At 41.7% G+C, this 15101-nt stretch overlaps 1 protein-coding gene across 1 annotated transcript in view; it reads left to right on the forward strand.

The window, feature by feature from the left end:
- The first annotated feature begins 378 nt into the window (after window positions 1-378).
- Window positions 379-15101, forward strand: part of LOC136118470 (RAD52 motif-containing protein 1-like) — a 44234-nt gene continuing 29511 nt past the window's right edge. Inside the window, 4 exon segments of the mRNA XM_065871725.1 lie at window positions 379-486; window positions 598-792; window positions 3165-3394; window positions 7364-7395. Of these exon segments, the coding sequence (XP_065727797.1) occupies window positions 379-486; window positions 598-792; window positions 3165-3394; window positions 7364-7395 (565 nt within the window).

Here is a 15101-nt window from a genome sequence, read left to right on the forward strand (position 1 = left end):
TGACTTAAAGCCTGCGTCCCTCAGCTGCAGGAAGAGACCAACTTTGGGGGTGCACGGGTTCGCTCCAAGCCAGCACTGCTGTTCAGGAAGAGCTTCCAGTAGTGCCTTAGTGGCTGGACTTGCGGCACCCCTTGTCTGATGGCAGGGAAGTGGGGGCGGGGCTGTGTGGTGTCCTGGGGCTGGACTCACCAGGTCGACTCCGCCTCTCAGCCTCCTAACCTCCCCACACACACTCCACAAGAGTTTCCAATAATATGTAATTGCGCCTTAGGTTCTCGGTCTTCAAAGTCATACCCGGACTCCCAGGTCCCTTGATTCATCCAATTCTTCTGTGCTCTTTCTTCTATTAGATACAGTCCGAGAGGGAGGGGCTGGGGGATGGGACTGGAGGGTCCCCGGCAGCACTGGCCTCAGCTGACTAAAGAGATCTGGGGCCTGCGCTCTCACATGTGTCCGAGGACCCTTAAGGCGGAATCGAGGGGGCCAGTTAGAGGCAGTCCTTGCTGCCTCAAGTGAGTATGGATCACCGTCTGGTAGGGAGCACGCTGACCCCTGAGAAGTACTGTGAGGAGCTTGTGTTCCTCCCTCGGCTTCAAGGATGTGGGTGGACTTCAGGGCTCCAGTTCCCCTCCAGGCCTCCAGGTCCGACTGCACCCCAGTGGCCTTGCAGACCTGGCTTCCTGTCCCAGAACTTTCCAGGCTCCAGAAAGAATCCAGACTGCAGAGATGGTGCCTGAGGGCTCCCGCTTAAGAACTGCTGCCCCTGGAGACCCAACAGTGGAGGGAGGAAGGGTGAAAGGAGTATGGGGGTGGGGTAGGGAGGGGTGGCTGCCCTGGGAGTTGTTGAGAGAGAAATATTGCCTTCCACACCCATGCCCCCTGCAACTGACACATTGATGCCATAGGATCTCAGGGCCTTTTAGTCAGAGATGCCTCTGCTTCTTTACTCCTGTGTTCAAAACTATGCAAAACAAACTCTTCATCCTCTTGCTGCCTTGCCAGGACTTTTAAAGCACTGTTCTTTTGAAGCACTCGTTCCCTAAACTGCAGTTTGGAGCTGTCCCGGCTATTTAAAAGTTTTCTCCTTAAACTGAGACTAAATCCTACTCTTTTGGAAAAACGACCTTCACTTCAGAGGAGATCATCTTTTCTGCCCATTCCTTCCTTGTACTTCCCTCTAAAGCACCCCTGTGCTCAAAGAGCTTGGTGATTTATTTTCTGCTTGATGTCAAAAAGAAACCTTCCTCATGCACCCCAAAAAGATTTCCTTGAACATAGGTGTTTCAAAACCATGACAGTGTCTTGCAGTTAGTATACACTGGGTAGACTGTCTAGCAATCCCTCCAAGAGCCAGAGGTGAGCGACACCTTTACTTATTTGATTGGCTGTCCTTCAAGTTTAGGAAGGTCCCATTCTTATGCCCCAGCAGATAAGAGAGAGCCCTGGCTGGCTGTGGCTGTGATTAGATAACTTCTGATGATTATATTTCCCTTACTGAGCTGCTGCTTCTAGGTTAAATTCATTTTATTACCTGTCCTTCTTTTTTGCAGTACACGGGCCTCTCATTCTTGTGGTCTCTCCCGATGTGGAGCACAGGCTCTGGACAGACAGGCTCAGCGGCCATGGCTCACGGGCCTAGCCGCTCCACGGCATGTGGCATCATCCCGGACCGGGGCATGATCCCGTGTCCCCTGCATTGGCAGGCGGACTCTCAACCACTGCGCCACCTGGGAAGTTCTGCCTGTCCATTTTTAAAGAAAGGCTGACAGAGTCACTGTAATAGGTCAGGAGTCTGAGCTCAGGGTTGGTCAAAGGTACTCACAGGGAAGAAGGTGGATAAAAATAGGTGGGTAAAATAGGAGGGTTGGTAAGTACAGCCAGGACAGCCGTGTTCACCGTGCATACTAATAAAGGCCAGAATCTCCTCATTTACCTCTGGTGGGAAGTTCTGCTGGTTTCACAGGATCAAACTCAAATTATATTCAAACTAGGGGGCTTCCCTGGTGGCGCAGTGGTTGGGAATCTGCCTGCCGATGGAGGGGATGCGGGTTCGTGCCCCTGTCCGCGAAGATCCCACATGCCGCGGAGCGGCTGGGCCCGTGAACCATGGCCACTGAGTCTGCGCGTCCGGAGCCTGTGCTTCCCCAACAGGAGAGGCCACAACAGTGAGAGGCCTGCATACTGCAAATAAAAATACAAACTAGGGGACTTCCCCTGAGCATAAAAGTAAGTACCCACCCCTTGCCGGAGTCGCTGCTGAGGAATAAAGAAGCAGATGTAGAGAACGAACTTAAGGACACAGAGAGGGGGAAGGGTAAGCTGGGGTGAAGTGAGAGAGTGGCAGAGACATGTATACAGTACCAAAGGTGAAACAGATAGCTAGTGGGAAGCAGCTGCATATAGTACAGGGGGAGATCAGCTCAGTGCTTTGTGACCACCTAGAGGTGGGATAGGGAGGATGGGAGGGAGACGCAAGAGGGGGGGATATGGGGGTGTATGTATACAAATAGCTGATTCCCTTTGTTATACAGAAGATAACACAACATGGTAAAGCAATTATACTCCAATAAAGATGTTAACAACAACAGCAAAAACCCCCCAAAACTAAAGCAATTATACTCCAATAAAGATGTTAACAACAACAGCAAAACCCCCCAAAAAACTAAGTCAGTCAAGCCAAGGGAGACATTGTATGTGTTTACAGTTCAAGAAATCCAGAAGAGAATCCTTTACTCTGTATGCACTGAATGGTCCATTTGAAAAGAAAAAAACTTTCTGAAATGTTGTTTTTCCATTTATTGTTCAGAACATCATTTTTATACCTCTGCATTTCTTACTATTCAAAGCCAAGTCACGTGAGTTACAGGGAAGCAGCTGATTGATTTAAAGTTGGGTCATGTGATTTCAAAAGCAGTGGCAGTTGATTGATTTAAATCCCGGTCACATGACATGAGGAGGGAGTGCTAAAAACTGCTTTTTCATCTCTGGCTCAGAATATCATATTTACCTTGGTTTTTCTTATGATTTAGAAAACTTGAGCTGTCTCCCCTTGGAATCATCAGGAGAAAACTACAGTATTTCAGGTTCATTCTTGAAACCAACTTCTTACGGTTAAGGTGTATTGACTCAAAGATCTTCCTTCCAGAGATTCCAAACCTCTGTAGGACACTTCATTGTCATTGGGGAAAAAGGAGAATGAAATCAGGCCAGCAGCTGCAGAGGGCAAGGCAGCCCCAGGACTAGGGAAGGAGGAGGAGGAAGGGCTGAGAGTTGCCATAAGAGAAGACAACGTCCAGAGGGCGCTGAAGCACCGGCAGAGCCCACCTGCACTCCCACTTTGGCACTCCAGGATCAGAGTTGTGTTTGGAGATGGGGTTGTTGTAACCCCAAGGAGGTGAGCAGAGAGGAGGAGTTGATTACCGATCTCCTCTGACTCTCTGGCCCACATTACCTGGCTTCACAGGGGGGACAGAGTTTTGCTTTCAGCAACTGAGGGGGCACTTCCAGGCTGGTGGGGTTGCCCAGTGGCCCGACAGCCTGACAGGCTGAGTGCGGTGTGACCGCCCTTGTTTCTCCAGAATCTGTACATCAGGAGGTGCATGGCTATGGGAGCCCATTCACCGCCCTCCCCCCAAGGGGGATGGCACCTTCCCTGGCTGTACCCTATGATCACCAGGTACTTGAAATGAATGCAAGTTTTTTGACTTCAAGGAAGAGCTCACATAACCCCTTCTGCCTCATAATGTGTGGGATTTACTATAATGGAAGGACGTTATAAAGAACAGGTAGAAAACTCACCTGTTGGTCTCCATGTAGGAGTTTATTTTGCACGAATCCCTCCTACACGAGTAGATAGCAGAGGTTTATTTTTGTTCCTGTGTGTGTAGTTGTGGCAGAGGATGTAGGTATGGTGATTTGAAGCCCTGAAAGAAATATTCTCAGAATTCTCAAGACTTCTCTTGATTGGAATCGAAAGAGACCTGGAGAAGGAGGAAAAGAAAAGGAGGAGGGAGAACGAACAACTGTTTCTCAGTAAATGCACCTTCTTGGTTGATTGTTCTGTCTTCTCATTGCTTTTAACTTCTATGTATGTCTAATGGAATAATGTAGAAAGGCTGATTTTTATGGTTTAAAAGATTTTACATCACAAACTAGAAGTGGCTAATAGAACTTATTCAAATCAATGTTACATAGAGACTTTGATATTAAATTTGTATACTAAAATTGGTTAATCCAAATTTTCTCTTTCTTTTTGAGTGAATATTTGTAACATATTTTTGTAGATAATAATTTATCTTAGGTATACAAAATGGTGAGAATGGGTACCATTTTTCACCACTTAAATGATTTCTTTTAAATGAATAGATTGTACACTTTAAATGCCAATGTTGTGTCTTAAATGTTGTTTTTTCAATTCCTTGATTTCCAAAACTTGTGTTTGTTTAATTGATTTCTATCTAACAATCTCCTCTTGTTTCTTTATATTTTATCGATCTATAGTTAATTTACATTATTATATTAGTTTCAGAGGTACAATATAGTGATTCATAAATGTTTAGGTTGTTCTCCATTTATACTTATTATAAAAGAGTGGCTCTGTTCCCTATGCTATACAGTACGTCACTGTAGATTATTGATTTTATACATAGTGGATTCTTCCTCAGAATCTCCTCCCAATATTTTGCTCCTCCACCCTGTCTCTCCCTGCTGGTAACCACTAGTCTGTTCTTTAATCTGTGAGTCTGTTTTGTTGTTGTTGTTGTATTCAATTTTTTGGATGCCACATGTAAGTGATAACCTACCAGGCTTGTTTTCTCTGTGGCTTATTTTACTAAGCATAATACCCTCCAGGTCCATCCATGTTCTTGCAAATGGCAAAATTTCATCTTTTGCTGAAGTCATCTTAGAAAATCATTTTTATCCCCTAACTTATTGATGAACATTTAGTTTGACTCTATATCTTAGCTATGGCAGATAACACTGTTATGAACATTGGTGTGCAGTTATGTTTTTGAAATAGTGTTTTTGTCTTCTTGTTATATACGCAAGAGTGAAATTGCAGGATATTATGGTAGTTCTGTTTTTAGTTTTTTGTGGAACCTCCATTCTGCTTTCCACAGTAGCTGCACTACTTCACATTCACATCAAGAGTGTACAAGAGCTTCCCTTTCTCCACATCCTCACTAACCTTTGTTATTTGTGACCTTTTTGATGACAGCCATTCTGACAAGCCTGAGGTGATATATCTCATTGTTTTGATTTGCATTTTATTGCCAGAATAGCTATGTTTAGCATCTTTGTGAGTTCTGGCTGTCTATCTGTATTTTTTCCTTGGAAAAATGTCTATTTAGGTCTTCTCATATTTTTGAAAAAGATTTTGGGTGTTGTTCTGATATTGATCGTATGTGCTGTTTCTGTAGTTTAGATATGAACCCTTGCTTGGTCATCTTTTTGGTGTTAACCTCTTATCATGTGCAAATATTGTCTCTCCTTCAGCAGGTGGTCTTTTCATTTCATCTTTGGTTTCCTTTGCTGTGCAAAATCTTTTAAGTTTAGTGAAGTCCCATTTGTTTATTCTTGCTTTTGTTTCATTTGCCTTAGTAGACTGAACCCAAAACTGTTGCAATCATTTATGTTGAAGAATGTTCTGTATTTTCCTCTAGGGGTTTTATGGACCTATATTTAAGTCTTTATTCAGTTTTGCGTTTATTTTATATATGGTGTGCTAAAATACTCTAATTTTATTATTTTCCATGTAGCTGACCAGTTTTCCCAGTACCACTTATTGAAGAGACAGTTTTTTCTCCATATTGCCTGCTTTGTCATAAATCAATTAAATATATGTGTGTGGGCTTCCTTCCGGGATCTCTTCTATTCCAGGGATCTTTGTGTCTGTTTTTGCTCTGGTCCAGTTCTCTTTGATTACTGTCGCTTTGCAGTATAATCTGAAGTCAAGGTGCCGTGATGCCTCCAGCTCTGTTCTTTCTGAAGATTGTTTGGCTATTTGGGATCTTTGTGTTTCTATACAAATTTTAAAATTACTTTTTCAAGTTCTGTGAAAATGCTTTGGTATTCTGAGAGGGATTGCATTAAATCTGTAGATTGCCTTTGGTAGTATGGTTATTTTAACAGTATTAATTCTTCTAGTCCATGCACCTGCTATATTTTCCCATCTGTTTCTGTCGCCTTCAACTTCTTTCACCAATGGCTGGTAGATTTCTGAGCACATGTCTTTTACCTGCTTTGGGGTGTTTGTTCCTAAGTATCTTATTCTTTTTGGTGTGATTGCATATGGCATTGTTTCCTTAATTTTTTTCTTTCTGACAGCTTTGAGTTTTGTTTTTTCTTCTTTTTCTAATTCCTTCAGGTGTAATGTTAGGTTGTTTATTTGATATTTTTCTCGTTTCCTAAGAATAAGCTTGTATCACTATAACTTCCCCCTGTGAACTGCGTTGGCTGTGTCCCATAGATTGTGGATCATTGTGTGTTCATTTTCATTTGTCTTGGGTATTTTTAGAATCCCTCTTTAATTTCTTCAGTGTTCCTTTCTTCCCCTTTTATTCCCTTCATCTGTGATGTGAGGACTATCTTTAATATTATGTTTGGATTTCTTTCAGTTGTGTGTGTGTGTGTGTGTGTGTGTGTGTGTGTGTGTGATTATTTTAGTTGCTGAGCTCTGAATTTCCCATGGACACTAACGACCCTGCACTGTTACTCTGCTCCCCCACAGTTACTGAATTTGACCTTATATTTTACAGCTACCTGTTTTTTGTGTCCCTGAACTTCTTATTGTGAATATAGATGATTTTATTACTGTTTTCTTTCATCCTTCCCATTAGCTATGTACATGGTTGATTTCCTGCCTTTGTTGAATATTGGCCTTATCCAATGAGGTTTTTCCTTTAGTAAGTTTCCTTTCCTAATTTTTAGGTTTCAGTCATGGCCTTTCCTTTTTTACTGAGAAAAGCCCCTTTAAGATTTTTCATAAAGCTGGTTTGGTGTTGCTGAGCTCTTTTAGTTTTGCTTCTCTGTAAAACTTTAGATCTCACCATCAAATCTGAAGGAGAGCCTTGCTGGGTAGAGTATTTTTGGTTATAGGCTTTTCCCTTTCATGACTTTAAACATACCATGCCACTCCTTTCTGGCATGCAGAGGTTATCCTGAAAAGTCAGCTGATAACCTTATGCAAGTTCCCATGTTTGTAACTTGTTGCTTTTCCTTTGCTCCTTTTAATAGTGTCTTTTTATCTTTTTTTTTTTTTTGCCATTTTAATTACAGTGAGTCTTGGTGTGGTCCTATTTGGGTTGATCCTGTTTTGGCCTTACTGTGTTTACTGGACATGGATGTCTGTTTTCTTTCCCAGGTTATGGAAGTTTTCAGCTCTTATGTCTTCAGGTATGTTCTACACTGCTTTCTCTTTCCTTTTTTGCTCTGGGACCAGTATATTGCAAATATTAGTACACTTGATGTTGTTTCACAAGTCTGTTCAACGTTCCTCATTTCATTTTTTTTTGTTTGTTTGTGTTTGTTTTCGTTTTTTGTTTTTTTTTTCGTTTTGTTGCGTTACGCGGGCCTCTCACTGTTGTGGCCTCTCCCGTTGCGGAGCACAGGCTCCGGACGCGCAGGCTCAGCGGCCATGGCTCACGGGCCCAGCCACTCTGCGGCATGTGGGATCTTCCCAGACCGGGGCACGAACCTGTGTCCCCTGCATCAGCAGGCAGACTCTCAACCACTGCGCCACCAGGGAAGCCCCCTCATTTCATTTTAATCTATTGTTTTACCATTCATCTTCAGTGATTGCCAGTACTCTGTCCTCTGTTTTCTGATTCATTCCTCTGTATCATTTAGTCTACAGTAGTTTCCTTTTAGTGTATTTTTCATTTCAGTTATTGTATTCCTCATCTGTGTTTTGTTGTTCTTTAATGGTCTAACTCTTTTAAAAAAAATTCTAACTTCTTGCTCTGGTCGTCGGTTCTTCTCCTGAGTTTTTTGATCATCTTTACAGTCATTACCTTGAACTCTTTGTTGAGGAGATTGGCTATCTCCACTTCACTTAGATCTTCTTCTGAGTTCTTATCTCGTTCCTCCATTTGGATCGTGTTTCTGTGTCACCTCATTTTTCTTAACTTGCTGTTTTTATTGCTATGTATGTAGTAGGCTCGTTGCACTTGCTGACCTTGGAGAGGTGGCCTTTTGTAGGAGAGGTCCTATGTGTCCCAGCAGCCCACTGTCCCCTGGTCCCTAGAACTATATGTTCTAGGTGTACCCCCTGTGTGGGCTGCTTGGGCTCTTCTGTTGTGGTGGGCTGACTACTGTGGGTAATCTGGTAGGCTTGGCTGCCCCCAGAGTGCATGTTTGCCAGACTCTGCCTAGTATGGAGGCTGTCTGTGCTGCTTGGTGAGGCTATATCATAAGGCAGCTGGCTGCACAACTCTGGGGGACACCAAATGTAGTGCTGGATCATTTATGGGTTGAATTGCAGTCCAGGTGATATCAGGGCTAATGCCCAGTCACTGGTCCTGGGGCTATGCTGGCTACTGGGAGGAAGACACAGGTCCTGAGTTCTGGCTGCAGGACCCAGGAGTCGCAGAGTTGGTGTTGGATCACTGTCCCTGACACAACTATCTGCAGGGTCTGGGGTATCCCTAATCTTATGTTGGCATTCTGATGGGCAGGGTCAGGAGCCAGCTGAGTCCATGGCTGCTTCTGGCCTGCAAGTGAGTGTTCTGGTCACACATTCTGCTGGACGGTGGTATTCCTGAAGCCAGTGTGTACCTGTTGGTGTATGAGGCTGATCCCACTGATAGAGCAGGTTTGCTGTTGGGTAGGTCCAAGCTCCATCCAGTCCCTGTTCAGTAATCACCTGCCAATGGTGAGGCTGATTCCAAGGCCAGAGCAGTTAATCTGGTGATCCCGTGGAGCATGTTTTAGAAGGGGAGAGGGTAGAGATGGAAACAGCAGTCAGAAGACAGTTATACCGATCTAGGTGAAATGAGAGACTAAGCTGGAATCAATGGAAATAAGATAGTCAGCTATCGTCAAGAGTAGGTATTTTCGAATAAAAGTCAATATGATAGAAAGTGTAATCCTGGATTAACGTTACATATTAATGATAGGAGTAACATCCTTTCAAGTTTTGTGAAAAGGTATCTTTTATTTCTTCCAGTAATGAATTGGCCTAGAGAAACGGAACTATACTGGGAAATGTGTAAATATAAGAATATTCCTTCTAATATTAGAAATTATAATGATATATAGAGATAAAAACGTTGAGCTCATAATCTAGAATTTGATAAGGCCATAAAAGTTGGAATCTAATCAATGCCTCTGCTCTCAGGAAGGATTACCTCCAAAATCTATAAAGATCTATAGTTGTATATTTAATTTATGAAGATTCTGAAGGTGAGACTCTTAAGAGAGGTGAAGTCAGGATTAGGGGCTCTGGAAGGTTCAAATAGTAATTCGTAAGGTTTGGAGATTAGAATGAAGCTTCTTATTTATTATTATCATTCTAACTTCTACTAGTTATTCCTACTAATTAGATATCTAATAGCTAATTGAGGCAATATTTTCCTTTTACCTTTCCTAGAGATTTATCCTGCAATAAAATACCGTCTATCGAAAAACGTACATGTGAACCAATACCTTTTCGGCAGTTTATGTAAGTTACAAATATAACTTCATTATATTTGGAATTTTTATAAAGCTTAATTTTTTATAAAATTAATTTGTTACTCATTTTGAAATACAATTAAAAATACTACTAAAATTATGTAGCAAATCCTTTTTGTCTCTAGCAAAGATTAGTGTGAGAATTATTACACAGATCAGAGGAATCTTTATGGAGCAGTGATTCTCAACCAGGGTGATTTTTGCACACAGGTGACATTTGGTAGTGTCTGGAGATATTTTTCCTTGTCAGAACAGTATATGCTACTGGCACCTAGGGGACAGAGGTCAGAGATGCTACTAAACATCCAACTGTTCAGGGGAGCCTCCCACAGCAAAGAAGTATCCAGCCCAAAATGCCAAGAGTGCTGCCTTTCTAGAGAAATAAAGGTCACTTAACACAAGTATTTAATGAACATTTACTATTTTCTATCTAATGCACCACATATATAATCATGAAAGTATAAATCATAATATCTTCCACAGTGAGATTTCTTTAGTGTATATGGAGGGAGTAGTGATGTTATGTTTCATCATATATAAATTAGAATGATTGCCAAAGGATAAATGTTCTGAAAGAATATATATTTTTCTTCTTCTTTTGCTTGTGTCTTTTTTTGTAGAAATCTTGGTTGCAATTTACTCACAGAACTGAGCTTTGGAACATCCAGGCCCGGCATGGAATGCAGTTTTTCCACAAGTAGTAAGTGAAATAGAAGATGAATACATGTAAAAAACTGTGTGTAAAAGCATCATGCAGTTATTGGTTAGCTGGGTGTAAGACCAGTATGAATATTGGAAAACATGTCTTTTTTTTTTTTCTTTTTCTTTCTTTTTTTTTAAAACATCTTTATTGGGGTATAATTGCTTTACAGTGGTGTGTTAGTTTCTGCTTTATAACAAAGTGAATCAGCTATACATATACATATGTTCCCATATGTCTTCCCTCTTGCGTCTCCCTCCCTCCCACTCTCCCCATCCCACCCCTCCAGGCTGTCCCAAAGCACCTGTGCCTTGCGGCTGCTTCCCCCTAGCTATCTACCTTACTACGTTTGTTAGTGTGTATATGTCCATGACTCTCTCTCGCCCTGTCAAAACTCACCCTTCCCCCTCCCCATATCCTCAAGTCCGTTCTCCAGTAGGTCTGCGTCTTTATTCCTGTCTTACCCCTAGGTTCTTCATGACATTTTTTCCCCTTAAATTCCATATATATGTGTTAGCATACGGTATTTGTCTTTTTCTTTCTGACTTACTTCACTCTGTATGACAGACTCTAGGTCTATCCATCTCATTACAAATAGCTCAATTTCATTTCTTTTTAAGGCTGAGTAATATTCCATTGTGTATATGTGCCACATCTTCTTTATCCATTCATCCGATGATGGGTGCTTAGGTTGTTTCCATCTCCGGGCTATTGTAAATAGAGCTGCAATGAACATTTTGGTACATGACTCTTTTTGAATTTTGGTTTTCTCAGGGTATATGCCCAGTAGTGGGATTGCTGGGTCATATGGTAATTCTATTTGTAGTTTTTTAAGGAAGCTCCATACTGTTCTCCATAGTGGCTGAACCAATTCACATTCCCACCAGCAGTGCGGAAAACATGTCTTGAGAGCCATTTATTTTATTTTTTCAAATGAGGAAACTAAGGAACAAAGAGGCCAAGAGACTTGTATAAGTCATATACATGAAACGCTCTGCTTTCCATAGTACTGATCTTTGGCATGGGCAGTAAAAGGCACCAAGCGAAAACACTCAAATTAGCATTGTCATGGAATCCCATTGATGCCTCTCCAATATGCGAATGGTCCCTGAAGTTCCACTTTTGAATTTAACTTTGAATCCTCCTCAAGTGCAAAGTTCCTAACTGCTTAAAATGTATGCAACACAGAGCTGCAAAGAACTAAGTTTAGCATCGAATTCTTCAGGGAGCAAAAGGTGTGGGTGCTTCCCCAACCATTATTAGCTCTTTTAAATGGTAAAGCAGAAAGAATTCCTGAACACCCACCACAGGGATCTCCCCAGCCAACCAGAACATTATTTTTCAAAAAGCATATATCTCTGAAGCGAATTATCTGTGGCCAATGGGAACCTTTGAGGTATGGAAAAAGACGTTGTTTGTGTTCAGCTGTAGTGTGAAAAATATAAAGAAAATACATTGCTGTAGCCTAATTCAATATACTTTTTTTGCTGACTACTCTTCAATAAGAAGTGTGGGTTTTACACCCCTTCAGCTCAAAAATTCTTTGATTTCTCATGACACAAATAAATGATAGAGGGTATGTTCAATGGACTGAAGGTGATTTCAGACTCAAGGTAAAAAAGAGCTCTTCTACACCTGGCTTTGGAAAAGACTCTCTTACCTGTCTTGTGGTTCAGAAATCCAGTTTCACACAGTTCACACATTTTGGGTTAATGAAGGTGTTGAGGCTGTGTCTGGAGCTGGATTAGCAATTCCTGCAGATGCCTATCTTTAGCGCCCTCCTTCCTTTCCCTTGTTAGTTTGCTGATGCCTACCTTGGGGAGAGAGCACCAAGGGTCAGTTTTTCTTTTCCAGCACACCGGAGAGCAGGCTCATGAGGTCCCTTCACCAGGAAGTTTTAGTAGCGACAATACAAGGTCTTAAACTCACCACCTTTCCTAAACATCCTATAACACCAAGAGTTCCTTATAAGAATCAGAGTTTCACTATAGTTATGTCGGCAACACGGGAAAATACATTGTGGTAATAAATAAATAAATAAATCACAGTTTAAAAATTAATGAATTCATTCAAAAACATTCACTGAGTGCCATGCCCACTGTGTGTCAGCACTGTACAAAGTACTGGGGATACAAAGACGCAGAGGGCAGGGACTTTGTCCCCAAGAAGCTTTCATACTGGAAGGAGACAATGGATGTTGATGGGAAAACATGTGAGAGCTATTCGAGCATCTATGCAGCAAGGTAACAAGGTGAGGGACGGGGGTGATGAAGTAGAAAATGCGTGGTAGGTTAGAAAAGATTTGTAATGGAAGAGGCACCAACTTGTTCCTTTTGAATTTGTGTTCCTCTTAACTGACAGAAAAAGGTAGTGAAAGAATCAGATCTATCTGGTGTTGTAAATAAATTAGTACTGTACTCCTAAAACTCATTCACAGTTACTTTCAAAAGATTGTCACAGTGCTTCCCTGGTGGCGCAGTGGTTGGGAGTCCGCCTGCCGACGCAGGGGAGTCGGGTTCGTGCCTCGGTCCGGGAAGATCCCACATGCCGTGGAGCGGCTTGGCCCGTGAGCCATGGCCGCTGAGCCTGTATGTCCGGAGCCTGTGCTCCGCAACGGTAGAGGCTACAATGGTGAGAGGCCCGCGTACAGCAAATGAAAAAAAAAAAAAAAAAGATTGTCACAGTATAGTAAGTCTTTGTTTTGGGATAAGTCTTTCTAATAGACATAGCTAATTTGCTTCAGGAAACATTTTCCATGGTGAGATAAAAACTTTATTGCATCTTTTTCCAAAGGCTAGCCACCAAGGGAAGATGCCACCCTCGAGTTAAGTTATTTTAGTACCTATAATGACATATTACTGGGGTGTTTATAAGTTTCCTGCATTAAATAAGTTTGGGAAAGGGCCCCAGCTGAGGTGGATTTATCATGAATTCAATGAAGCTTAGGCTTCAGGGCTCCTCACTTGCAGAGGTCCCTTCCAAAGTCTTGAGAAGGGTCCTAGCGATTTTTGTATTCATAATTTTGCATGTTTTTATTAGATAGGATTTTCCAAAGTAGATGAGCTTCAGGCCCCACAAAACCTTGATTCATCACCGGGCTGCAGGTAATTATAAGTCAGTAGGTTACTGGAATGAAGCCTCTATGTTATTGACAAACATCAGGTGAAGTAGTTAGCAGTGTCGTAGTCTATTTTATATCCGAAATCAACCTCAAAAATGAGCCAAGAGCTTATTAATTAATAAAGTACCACCTTTTGAATGTTGGTAGTAATCATATCTCTTTCAGATAAAATCAGGAATGAAATATATTATGGAAAACCAGCAGTGGTTGATAATCCTAAATGTTAAGTATACTTTTTTTTTCTGACTTTAAAGTGTTTCTGCTTCATTCACCTATGAAGGTCCAGACTGATGGCTTATTTAAAAAAATTCTTTTAGTCACTTCATTGGTTCTAACAATACAAGCTCCATGATTTTAGAAACTGTAGGACTCTACAATGTAGAAAGGCTATATAACTTAACCAGACAGAGCACATTCACATGCTGCCTTCTCTGTGGTACATTAATATGGTACCAAGGGCTTCCCTGGTGGTGCAGTGGTTGAGAGTCTGCCTGCTGATGTGGGGGACGCGGGTTCGTGCCCCGGTCCGGGAGGATTCCGCATGCCGCGGAGCGGCTGGGCCCGTGGGACATGGACGCTGGGCCTGCGCGTCCGGAGCCTGTGCTCTGCAGCGGGAGAGGCCGCAACAGCGAGAGGCCCACGTACCGCAAAAAAAAAAAGTAAAAATAATATGGTACCAAGAACATAAGCACTAAGAGAGAATAAGGGGAAAATCAAAGCCTTGTCCCTATTGAATTATTTACCTCATTGTTGAGAATATCAATAAGGGAGGTGTGGCTACACTATGAAGGCAAATTGAGCTGCCGTCACAGAGCCACACTAATGCTTCCCCAGTCAGCTAGCATTGGTTTCCTTTAGATAGCGACATACACACAAAAGTTTATATACTTCAGGGTGCTGTCATCACTTTTTGCTATGTACTAGAATCCTGGCAGCTTCTCAGATTTAGAAAAGCATTAACACTAAAAACAAAAATAGCTTGGGTCTGCCCTTTGGGGTGATTCAGGGTGGCTGTTTTATTTGTAATAGTTCAAAATTTTGAGATTGTCACACCTAGCAACTACTATGTTTTTCTTCTCCCAACTGCCTCTTATTCTTCCCACCTGTAGTATTTTCTCCCATTCTATATGTTTTCTCACTTGCTTGATAGTGTCCTTTGAAGCACAAACTTTTTAATTTTTATAAAATCCAATTCATCTATTTTTCCTTTGGTTGTTTGTACTTCTGGTATCATATCTAAGAAACTATTGTCTAATGCAAGTCGTAAAGATTTACTCCTGTGTTTTCTTCTAAGAGTTTTATAGCCTTAGCTCTTACATTTGGATATTTGATCCATTGGGAGTTTATTTTCATATATGGTGTGAAGTGTAGGAGTCCAGCTTCATTATTTTGTGTCTGGATGTGCAGTTGTCCCAGCATCATTTGAAAAGACTGTTCTTTCCACATTGAATTGTTTTGGTACGCTTGTTGAAAATCAATAGACCAAAAATATGAGGGTTTATTTCTATACTGTCATTTCTGTTCCATTGATATACATGTCTGTTCTTATTCCAGTACCACACTGTGATTGCAGTAGCTTTGAACTGAGTATTGAAACCAGGATGTGTG

The sequence above is a fragment of the Phocoena phocoena genome, chromosome 2 (assembly GCF_963924675.1).
Source record: "Phocoena phocoena chromosome 2, mPhoPho1.1, whole genome shotgun sequence".
Taxonomy (NCBI): domain Eukaryota; kingdom Metazoa; phylum Chordata; class Mammalia; order Artiodactyla; family Phocoenidae; genus Phocoena; species Phocoena phocoena.